Consider the following 12,119-nt stretch of genomic DNA (forward strand, 5'->3'; position numbering starts at 1 on the left):
AGGAATGGCTCTCTACTTTGATTAAGGCTGCGTTCGTTGGCTTGTTCTTCTAATTTAAGAAATCTAAACCGTTGCATTGAGATTCAGTTGTAAAAGCACGAAATGATAATATATCTTAATTAAGGAGACCTTGCTATTGCAGTGTTAACAAATATTAATCGAGTTGTAGACCTTTAGAAAAGCTGTTTCAATGGAAATTAATCCCGAAGTGTTCTTTCCTCTCTCTGATAGAGCTTTTCTTTGTCAGCAGCCTCATCATGGTCATTCCGTAAATTTTAATTGGTCCAAAATACTCTGTCCACCTTCTGGTCATTAGGGAGAGAAAGGCTTTAGGATTTAGCCTCAGGTGGATCAACAGACACACAAATTGCCAGTGTCAATAGTGATTCTTATCAGGGCTTAGTGCTGAACGCCTAGGGACAAAGACAAACGGTTCGCCCCTGATTATAGAGTATAATATTACTGAGTAAGGATCTTGTGTATTTTGTCTGTAAAAACTTCAATGAGATATCACAATGACATAGATAGTTTTTTACTTACTAAAAGTCAACCACCACTTTTTTGAAGTATTTCAAAACACACACAAACCTATCTCAGTATCCATAACTAGGCCTAAAATTGATGCATACCATATTCCCTGTAATTAGCGCCCCTCCCCCTATAAGTGCCACTTTCCTTTTCTGGAGAAAAGTTAAGTTGTATAAATGCCCCCTTCCCATGGATTTAACAATATGTTTTACAACATTTGATGCCTCTAACATCATTATATCTCATAATACATGAACTTGCGAGTCTTTTACAGGTGAATCACGACATAATAAGGAGTCTCAAAGGATAAAATGCATAGGCATGTTTACTGTTACAGATTAATGTACCTCGAGTACAGTAATTTTTTTTAGCTCACCTGGCCCGAAGGGCCGATGAGCTTATGTCATGGCGCGGCGTCCGTCGTCCGTCCGTCCGTCCGTCCGTCGTCCGTCCGTCCGTCCGTCCGTCCGTCAACATTTCCTTTGAATCACTACTAGTCATAGAGTTCTGCATGGATTGTAACCAAATTTGGCCAGAAACATCCTTGGGGGAATGGGGACAGAACTTGTATAAATTTTGGCTCTGACCCCCGGGGGCAGGAGGGGCGGGGCCCAATAGAGAAAATAGAGGTAAATCCTATAAATCGCTACTTGTCCTAGAGTTCTGCATGGATTGTAACCAAATTTAGCCAGAGACATCCTTGGGGGAAGGGGAACAGAACTTGTATAAATTTTGGCTCTGACCCCCCGGGGGCAGGAGGGTCAGGGCCCAATAGGGGAAATAGAGGTAAATCCTATAAATCACTACTTGTCCTAGAGTTCTGCATGGATTGTAACCAAATTTGGCCAGAAACATCCTTGGGGGAAGGTGAACAGAACTTTAATAAATTTTGGCTCTGACCCCCTGGTGGCAGGAGGGGTGGGGCGTAATGGGGGAAATAGAGGTAAATCCTATAAATCGCTACTAGTCCTAGAGTTCTGCATGGATTGTAACCAAATTTGGCCAGAAACATCCTTGGGGGAAGGGGAACAGAACTTGTATAAATTTTGGCTCTGACCCCCCGGGGGCAGGAGGGGCGGGGCCCAATAGGGGAAATAGAGGTAAATCCTATAAATCGCTCCTTGTCCTAGAGTTCTGCATGGATTGTAACCAAATTTGGCCACAAACATCCTTGGGGAAAGGGAACAGAACTTGTATAAATTTTGGCTCTGACCCCTCGGGGGCAGGAGGGGCGGGGCCCAAAAGGGAAATAGAGGTAAATCCTAAATATCGGTACTTGTCCTAGAGTTCTGCATGGATTGTACCACCAAATTTGGCCAGAAACATTTTTGGGGTTAACAGAATTCGTATAAATTTTGGCTTTGACCCCCTGGAGCAGAAAAAGTGGGGCCCAATAGGGGAATTAGAGGTAAATATTCAAATTCCTTCAGAAAAGAAACAATGAACTTTTATTCAGAACATTAATTGGCATTACAAACCAGGTGAGCGATACAGGCCCTCTGGGCCTCTTGTTTTCATCCACAACTTACATTTTGGTTCATTATCAAATGGCCTCTTTTAATGCAATTATTTAAGGGCCCTGGGCGCTTATTACAGCAAATACCTAATAAGATTAGATATGAAATAATCAATTTGTTCATAAAACACTTAAAATAATGTGCATTTAAATGCATGATTTGATAGGTATATAGTGTTACCTGAGTCTTTCCCCAGGTGTCCTGTCACATGGACTCGCATCCTGTCAGGATTTCGTCAGACTTTTTGTCCTGCAGTTATCTACTTTCTACTTGTATTGATGTCTTAATTTAAAAAAAATTTCACAATTTTTAAAAGCAAAAGGCAATATATTGCCATTGCGGTATTTATGGTCTGGATGACACAACTTATTTAAATGCGATTGACCTCTCATTTGCATGTTATTTTTTTTCTTATTCTCTTTCCTATCAACATCTGCCTTTGATCTGAAGTTCAGCTATTTTGTTCTTTGATGAAAAGTTCAGTGTAATATGCGGCAGGTAGGATGTGTTGCTGGGTGTCTTTGGCAGATTGCCATAGTGAGATCAATAGCACATGAAAGGTGAAGAGACACAACATTGATATACCGCAGCCTCCCAAAACATACAGACATTCACACAACACATTGTACACAGGGGAGGCCTTATATGACTGTAGCTGGACAATAAAATGTTAAGCCCTCCATCCTTGTCAGAAAACGAATGTTATAGGAGGATTATTATGTAACCTTTCAATGAAAAGCAATACTGTATTCGACCCAATAAGTGCCCAGGGAGTTTGAAAAATTGAAAAAAATGAAAAGGTGCGTGATAAGACAAAATTATTGCATACCTATACAGTTTTGGTCGTTTTTTATGTTCAGGTAATTAGAATTGTGGCCCCAAAGGGAGAAGAGACACTTATTGGGACATGGGCACTTATTGGGTCGAATACGGTAATTGACACTGTCACAGATTTTATTTCTCTACTAAAAAGCTTGATAACTATTCATTTGTCTCTGTGTGGCGTTGTCAGTATTTGTCCTAATAAAGCTGTGGCACTGTTACAAGCCCAGCTAATCAGACGGTGAGGCTCAGCGTCTGTGTATTTCGGTAATAAGGAGACTGATCGGCTTATCCAACATGTAAACTGTCAGTCAGGGCGATGGCTGACTAGCGAAATGTGTGCTACCACGATAGAGTATTGACACCTGAAATTGATAACGACAGCCGTATCACATTGATATCAATTTACGGAAGGTCCATTAGCCCGATATACTATGCCTGCATGACAATCTTCCCAGCTTCCATTTCTATATCGCTAAGCCATATAGGAAGTTTCCTTATAATAATGTTTTTATAGCCACAGAAGATAATTTGCTGTATTAAATTCTGTGAAACTTGATTAGTATTTGAGTGCCCTACAATTGTTGAATGGTGTTCGAGAGCCTGATATAGAAATATAGACTGTTATCAACAAAAATTAGATATCCAGTATTTATAGAACTATAAAACTTCCTTTGTTTGTAATTTCCGGGATGATAGATTGCTCTTGGGTTTGGGTAGAGTATATCGCAGAGCATTGCATGACCAAATACGGCATAATACCTGTTTAAGAGAAATTAATCTTGTGTCTTGCAATTTTGTAAAAATTAGGGCATCAGAATAGAAATTACTGTAAAATTATTTTAGCCTAGTTTAATTTTAGCGCAGAAGTATTATGCGAGGGCATCAGAATAGAAATTACTGTAAAATTATTTTAGCCTAGTTTAATTTTAGCGCAGAAGTATTATGCGAGGGCATCAGAATAGAAATTACTGTAAAATTATTTTAGCCTAGTTTAATTTTAGCGCAGAAGTATTATGCGAGGGCATCAGAATAGAAATTACTGTAAAATTATTTTAGCCTAGTTTAATTTTAGCGCAGAGTATTATGCGAGGGCATCAGAATAGAAATTACTGTAAAATTATTTTAGCCTAGTTTAATTTTAGCGCAGAAGTATTATGCGAGGGCATCAGAATAGAAATTACTGTAAAATTATTTTAGCCTAGTTTAATTTTAGCGCAGAAGTATTATGCGAGGGCATCAGAATAGAAATTACTGTAAAATTATTTTAGCCTAGTTTAATTTTAGCGCAGAAGTATTATGCGAGGGCATCAGAATAGAAATTACTGTAAAATTATTTTAGCCTAGTTTAATTTTAGCGCAGAAGTATTATGCGAGGGCATCAGAATAGAAATTACTGTAAAATTATTTTAGCCTAGTTTAATTTTAGCGCAGAAGTATTATGCGAGGGCATCAGAATAGAAATTACTGTAAAATTATTTTAGCCTAGTTTTAATTTTAGCGCAGAAGTATTATGCGAGGGCATCAGAATAGAAATTACTGTAAAATTATTTTAGCCTAGTTTAATTTTAGCGCAGAGTATTATGCGAGGGCATCAGAATTTAATTATTTTAGCCAGCGCAGAGTATTATGCGAGGCATCAGAATAGAAATTACTGTAAAATTATTTTAGCCTAGTTTAATTTTAAATTACTGAATAGAAATTACTGTAAAATTATTTTAGCCTAGTTTAATTTTAGCGCAGAAGTATTATGCGAGGGCATCAGAATAGAAATTACTGTAAAATTATTTTAGCCTAGTTTAATTTTAGCGCAGAAGTATTATGCGAGGGCATCAGAATAGAAATTACTGTAAAATTATTTTAGCCTAGTTTAATTTTAGCGCAGAAGTATTATGCGAGGGCATCAGAATAGAAATTACTGTAAAATTATTTTAGCCTAGTTTAATTTTAGCGCAGAAGTATTATGCGAGGGCATCAGAATAGAAATTACTGTAAAATCATTTTAGCCTAGTTTAATTTTAGCGCAGAAGTATTATGCGAGGGCATCAGAATAGAAATTACTGTAAAATTATTTTTAGCCAGAATTTTTAGCCTAGTTTAATTTTAGCGCAGAAGTATTATGCGAGGGCATCAGAATAGAAATTACTGTAAAATCATTTTAGCCTAGTTTAATTTTAGCGCAGAAGTATTATGCGAGGGCATCAGAATAGAAATTACTGTAAAATCATTTTAGCCTAGTTTAATTTTAGCGCAGAAGTATTATGTGAATCTGTTATCTATGATTTGTTAGTGCATTTGGGTGGTTCAACATCAGAAATATAATTTTACAGAATTTAGTGCTGCACATGAATTAGCACAGAAAGGGCTAAAATAAAACTACCGCTACAAAAAGTATGTTTACAATCATAATACATGCCTCCGTTCATGCATAAATCACCAGCCTCTGGGTCAGGCTAGATTTCATTATCAAATTGTCATGATACTTATAACACATTACTCTTTGAATATTTTTTTTTTGTACATGTATGTGTTTTGCAGTTTTAAAGTAGAGATCTTTTTCTCTCCCAAACTTGGTCACTTTTATTGTAAATAGAAGATTTAGAAATGACTAATCTGAAGACTTATATATCTGGCTCCAATTTCTCGAAAGAAACTTAAGTAAAAAATGACTTAATTCAAAAGATTTCAGGAGAAAAACTTTGCAAAGGTTTACATGTTTGGTTTTTAGAAATCAGAGCCTGATGTACCCTTTGTGAAAAGAGTAAACCATGTTATAGGCCCATTTATGTCCAGTACTGTAGGTAAAGATCTTACAACTTCTGTACTGTGTGCAGATGACCACCTTGCTTCTCTTCAAATGACAGCTGTATCTTAAAAGAATTTTATCAGTAATAAAATGCGCCTTTTTCATCTTTTGCAGTATGTGCGGTTAAGCAGCTTTGATTCCAAACCAGAGCAGGTGTTACAGTTACTACAGAAACACTGGGCACTGGACTTTCCTAAACTTCTCATCACTGTCCATGGAGGTATTCTCAACTTCGACCTCCAGCCAAAACTTAAACGTGTGTTTAGGAAGGGACTTCTGAAGGCAGCTAAAACAACAGGGGCCTGGATTATTACTGGGGGCACCAATACGGGTGAGTGGTAACTATACAATATTACTTATTACTGAACTTGGAGGTGTTGTAATCAAATCGTTGTTTGACATTACTGAATAAGGGGTTGTTGTGATCAGAGACTGTCATAGAGCTACGGATTTAAAGATCTGATGGCTTACTGATCAGCCAGACTTTAATCAATAGCTTTGTGGAATGAGGAGATTCGAAAATCAATTTTCTTTGCAAGCATGAATGCTATTTTGGGGCAAAAGCTAGCCAGCAGGTCATTAATTAAAAAAAACATCTTTAAGTGATATAGTTCGTTTGGAGTCAGGTGTGTTGACTGGTTTTCAAAATGTCACACAAGCAGGAACTCTCAGGAGTCGATTTAGTGAGTTAATTAAAACACTGGATCTGTTTGGAGTTGGATAGACTCGGGGTAGTTATAAGTTGCTTGCTCCCCCGTCATGAAACAATCGGAACATTCACTGTAACAGTGGGTCCCATGTCTGTCCCAGTATGTAGTGAAATATTGGACTGGATTGTGTTTTTTCTCCGTCTGCCCATCCTACAATCCAGACGTTAGGTTTCTGATGATGGCACGAGAAATTGAGCGATAGATCTGATAAAAAATACCTATGACTATGATTTTACGAAAAGTTTGATAGTTTTTTGGGTGAAAGGCTAACTACTATTAGGTCACTTTTGCTAAGAAAGGATATATTCGATATCAAATTTCAGGTTTTTTTTTAGCAAAACAGGTATTGTTTTATCATTCCGCAGATTGCTTATTTCGTTTATAACTCGAACTTTCTTCCATCACATACTTTAATATACTGATGGTAAATTATATATACAGGGTCCATGATGGAAGAAACAATTGAACTGACAATGTATTTCCAACGTGATTATGTATTAAAACTGATTTGATGTATGAAAATGATATGAATGTTTCTACAGGCTCTGGACATTGAAATATGAGGTTGACTATGACATATGACAGATGTAAATGTTCCTGAGAAGTTATTAGTTGTCCTAGTTAGGATAGTATACAAACCATTGTCCTATAAGTTTATGGTTTTGTGTATTCGTTACGTTTTTTACCGTAGGTGTAACAAGGCATGTCGGAGACACCATTAGTGACAGGACGACAAAGTTAAAAAACAAAGTGGTGGCCATCGGGATAGCACCCTGGGGCATCGTGGAAAACAAGGAAGATCTCATTGGAAAAGATGTAAGTTCATGACTACTGATTGTACATATGTACACTGACCCAAAGGTGTCATTAAAAATGTTCTCTTGTTCATCTGACGAAAAAAAGCTGTCAAATATATCAGCGAAAGTATCTGTAGATTATTTAACAAGATATTGTTCTATCATGGCGGAATGTTCAAGCTGTCCGCTGAAAAACTCCTCAGGTTGATAGTGCTCTCGATATATCTTCCCTAGGAGATAATTTTCTAAGTGGTGGTCACTGATAATTTTATAAATGACAGTAACCTATTTTCTCTATCCTATGTGGTGCCGTTGGGTTGAGCAGTAGACTCATTGATTATATGTGATGTCCAAAGAATCTGATCGTTTGACTGCTGCATTGGCTGATCAAACAGTCGACTGTTGTGTGGTTATATAAGGACATTAGGAAATATAGAGTTTCTATAGTGGAGTGCAGCAATCAGCAGACGACACTCTCCGTATTCAGTAGATGATGTGTTTCTGTTCCTGTCTGTGCTGTTACCTCATCAGAACACTCAATGTCCTCCTTCTTCCTAAAGATTTTTGTCAGTGTGTGTATGATTTATATCTCAGTCATTAATGTAACGTGTGTCATAATGAAAAGTCGTTGGTTTACATCATTAGCTCGCCTTTCCATAAGAAAGGCCAAGAAATCTTATACTACACTGCAGTGGCTATTGTAGGGCTCCATATTGGCTGTAGTGCCTAGAATTGTGATATTTTTAGGCCCTTGTAATGTGGGGGGCAGTATACAGTTTTTTCCATGCCCAGAAAGTTACAAAGTGAAATTCCTAAAAACTTCCCAAAGGTCAAGAGTCATTGTTCAAAGTTGTTCACTAGGACAAAAATACAGAAGGTACAGAATAATAATGTACGTCATGAGTGACTTTTTATTTATAAATTACTTTTATTTCGCATAAATTTGTGAGGAGAGTCATTTGCAATTTCAAATCACTCGCAAATATTTCTGTAATTTGGACTGGCTTGAGTCGTCAGAGTAATCATCTCATATGCAAAAATAAAGTCATTTAGAGATCAGGAATTGATTGTGGAAAACAAATTAAGATACTGTCGAGTTCGCAATATTGAGTATTCCCAAAATATAAGTGTTTTACCATATATAGACTCAACAGGAAATGTGTTAGAGTTTAGAATCATCATACTACTGAATATTTATACAATATCCTGTAAATGTTTTGAGCTAAAGACATCCAAATTTTCCAAACTGTTCCATTTTCAGGCTCCTTTCCAACCAATTTTGTTATCAACTTTGATGCGACCTTAGTTTTCTCAGGATGTTTAAAGGGACAATTCAGTCTAAGAGAACATTAAAATTTGTATATATATCAGATAAAACAACTTCTAATGGAAATTACATCAGTCAGTTTTACTGTGATATGCCTGAAACGCCTATGGTGGTGACACGTGTGTGAAATATTCAAACTTGCTCGCTGTCCGCCATTACACACTGTGGTCGAACTTCTTGTATGCCGAACCCTGTCCCTTGCTCGTAAAGTAATGCAACTTTTGGCTAGAACTGCTCAAATCGCTCTGACAGTAGTGTGTTTACCTTATTAGGTGAATTGTCTTGCCTAAAAAATCATTTTATCACCTTCTCAGTGGTTATGTAGTTCATTTGTTTAACGTGCGTGACTTTGGCTCGGGTATGGGTACAGAGTTAATATTGTACCTGCTTAATCGTATTGATCAACGATTTGATATTTCAATGATATTAATTAAAATACTTAACAATGTTGTGGAATTTGTCAATGTTTTACGTTATATGTTTCATAAGAAATGTAGAACAATACATTTATGCTATAGTTTGCTTATTGGTTATGTAAAAGAATTTGCCTGAGTGAATTGTCTCTTTAAACTTATGATGATCAATAATTGGTACATTTACACCTCATGTTACATTTTCAAAACATTTTGCATTGATTTAGAAATAAGGAATAAAATAGATACAAAACCATAATTGGGATATACAATTGAATGAGAAGATAGATTGCTTTCAAAGGGATAGAGTTGACATGTATGTGAAACTTCAAAAACAATCATCTTCTTTCTAGAGAGTTACCTTTGAGACCTGACTATACCATTATCTGTGTGAATTCACTGAATTGTCAGGGGAAATAAGACAACTATTGGTGACTGTCATGTTGAAGGTTCAGGGTACAATTTTAATGTACCGGTTCTCTTTGTGTCTTGAGTGACAAATGTATTGTGTGTCTGTTCTTATTGTTTTATGTATAAGAAATGTATTTGTGTAAATTGAATGTGGTCTTCTCATTGAAAACAGGGGGCCGTGGTGGCCGAGTGGTTAAGATGTACCAACATATTACCACATGCCCTTCACCTCTGGGTCGCGAGTTCGAATCCCATATGGGGCAGTTACCAGGTACTGGCCACTGGTCGGTGGTTTTTCTCCGGGTACTCCGGCTTTCCTCCACCAACAAACCTGGCACGTCCTTAAATGATCCTGGCTGTTAATAGGACCTTAAACTGATCAAACCAACATTGAAAACAAGAAAAAATAACCCCAAACATATCTGATACAGGATGTAGGGAAGAAATTGACAGATAATTAACTCTCTCTTAGGGAGCACAGCTAACAGCTAAAGTCTATCATCTGTTGCTCTGATGTCAACTCCCCAAAAAATCATCTGTTGCTCTGATGTCAACTCCCCAAAAACATAACTCTTCAGCTGAGGCAGAGAGATTGATTTGTGCAGAACTGTATAAAATTGACTTCTATATAATATTAAAAGGTGCAGAAAAACACATGTTTGATTAGGTTATACTTCATTCATAAATCAAATCCATTTTAAATAGATACTTTTTTGGCATTGAATTTGATTAATTATAGAAGATTTTACAAAGAAATAGCTCTTAATCATTTTCAAACAAAGCTCTCTCTAAGGAACATTTTTAACGAATCCATGCAGGTTTGATTTGGTTTGAATGGCTTAGCGTTTAGGCTCATTAGATAAGGTAAAGGAAGGCCGGCTACTCGATGAACGGTCAGCTTCTGGCAACTGCCCTTTATGGAATTGGACTAGTGGTAACATGTTTTGACGTCTTTACCACTTAACTTCCTGCTACCCCTTGGAGTAGGGGACAGTTGGTTTAAGAATGGTCTGGAGGCAGTGAACTATCCCCATCATAGCCTTTACATATATTTTGAACTTGTGCTTTAGTTGTATGTTTTTTGTGTTACAGAAAGTCGTACCATACCACTGTGTGTCATCACCGAAAACAAACTACGCAGTTCTCAACAGTAACCACTCCTACTTCCTGCTTGTGGATAATGGTACCGTCGGAAAATACGGCGGGGAAATAATATTCAGGAAACGGCTGGAAAAATATATCGCCCAACAAAAAATATCTATAGGTAAGTATTCTTATCAAATCTGCAATACAACGTTTTAATGTTTGTAGAAAGGGAGAAGTCGAAGAGGAACTGTTGCAATGTTTTTGGGTGTGAGTAGGTGCATTAGTAATTGGTTGTCAATCAGCAAGACCCAGGAGGGAGAACTATAAATTAAGGGAGTTGGATAAATGAATAGACAGTGCCAAATATATGGGAAAAAGGTTAGTAGTTGAGAATGGATAAAGCATATATTAAATAAGACAGAATTACAGCATTAAAATAGTAGCTACTAAATGCTTTTTCAGGAATATTGTACAGACACTTTCAATAACTTTGCTATAAAATTCTCTACGGATTCAGCTACCTGGTAACTATTGATCTACAAAGTCCGAATTTACAACATTCCTCTCTCATTTCTCTTTATCTCCCGAAGACACAACAACTCCTCAAGAGTTGACTTGAGAAAGAAAAATGTAGCGGCCAGACCAGATTCCAACCCAGAACCTTCAAACACTACCTAATCGCGGACGATCAGCCTAATCCACTTCCACTTCAGATATTACCAAATTAGAGTGTTTCATGTTAGGTTTTACAGTGATGTTTTCATGTGATTTCATGCACAAAATAGCAATGCATTTCCATCAATTGATTTAACAATTATTTCAAACGGTATCCCTTAACTTTATTTTATTTTTTGGTTTTTTTTTAAAATATCTGAAAATTATGAACTCTAGAAACGTGTTGGTATCAGGGATGAAAATGTTCAGCCGATTGGCTGATTTCAGCCTTTTTGACTTTCAGAAAATAGGTTTCTGGTACCTGTAATTCCATATAAATTTTCCCCCAAAAATAGATTTCAGCCTTTTCAAAATTTTCCGTTTTCATCTTTATGGTATGGAAAGTAGGTTGTTTTCATGTTAAACTTTGTGATATTGATCTGAATGAATTTTCTATTATGTGTTGTCTGAAGTTAACTAAATCTTTTATAGCAGTCACTAGCCTGTTAAAAACCTGAAAAGATGGTCGCTAATGGTGCCTGGCATAGTATTAAACGTGACACATACTCTCAAGTAAACTGGCAACACTTCAAATCTTTCCTGTGTGTTTTTGGGGTTGTAGATTTCCCAGAAACATTATCTGAAGCTTTTAGTGAATAATTTAATATTTGTTTGGGGTATTATTTCTGCAGTGCTTCAATCTACACTGTAGCTACCGTATTTCACCGCAAATAAGACCCCCCTCCCAGAGAAGAAATAAAGGTCAAAAGTGGTGGGGGGTCTTATTTGCGGACAACCCGCCTGATAACATCGATCTATGAGGTCGCCATCTTGGATTTTTTAATGTCCTGTCTTCGTTGTAACAGTCGTATGACAGATGGGTAATAGCAAGATGTTCAAGTATTTATAATAATAATGAAGACGCATGAGTAAAATTAAATCAAATGTTATGACAAATTAAAATATAATTTGTTAAACAATATTAGGGCAGTTGTAACGTAAGTCTGAAAGGAAACGCACATTTTTGCAAGAGTCACGCGGACATTCA

The 12,119-nt window shown here is 36.8% G+C and overlaps 1 protein-coding gene across 2 annotated transcripts in view; it reads left to right on the forward strand.

Moving 5' to 3' along the window:
* Nucleotides 1-12,119, forward strand: part of LOC138333881 (transient receptor potential cation channel subfamily M member 3-like) — a 156,424-nt gene that overhangs the window by 73,313 nt on the left and 70,992 nt on the right. For both annotated transcript variants that reach the window (XM_069282523.1, XM_069282522.1), the window contains exons 5-7: nucleotides 5,788-6,004; nucleotides 7,075-7,199; nucleotides 10,424-10,595. In XM_069282523.1, the coding sequence (XP_069138624.1) occupies nucleotides 5,788-6,004; nucleotides 7,075-7,199; nucleotides 10,424-10,595 (514 nt within the window). The remainder of the gene's footprint in view (nucleotides 1-5,787; nucleotides 6,005-7,074; nucleotides 7,200-10,423; nucleotides 10,596-12,119) is intronic.

The sequence above is a fragment of the Argopecten irradians genome, chromosome 10 (genome assembly GCF_041381155.1).
Source record: "Argopecten irradians isolate NY chromosome 10, Ai_NY, whole genome shotgun sequence".
NCBI lineage: Eukaryota > Metazoa > Mollusca > Bivalvia > Pectinida > Pectinidae > Argopecten > Argopecten irradians.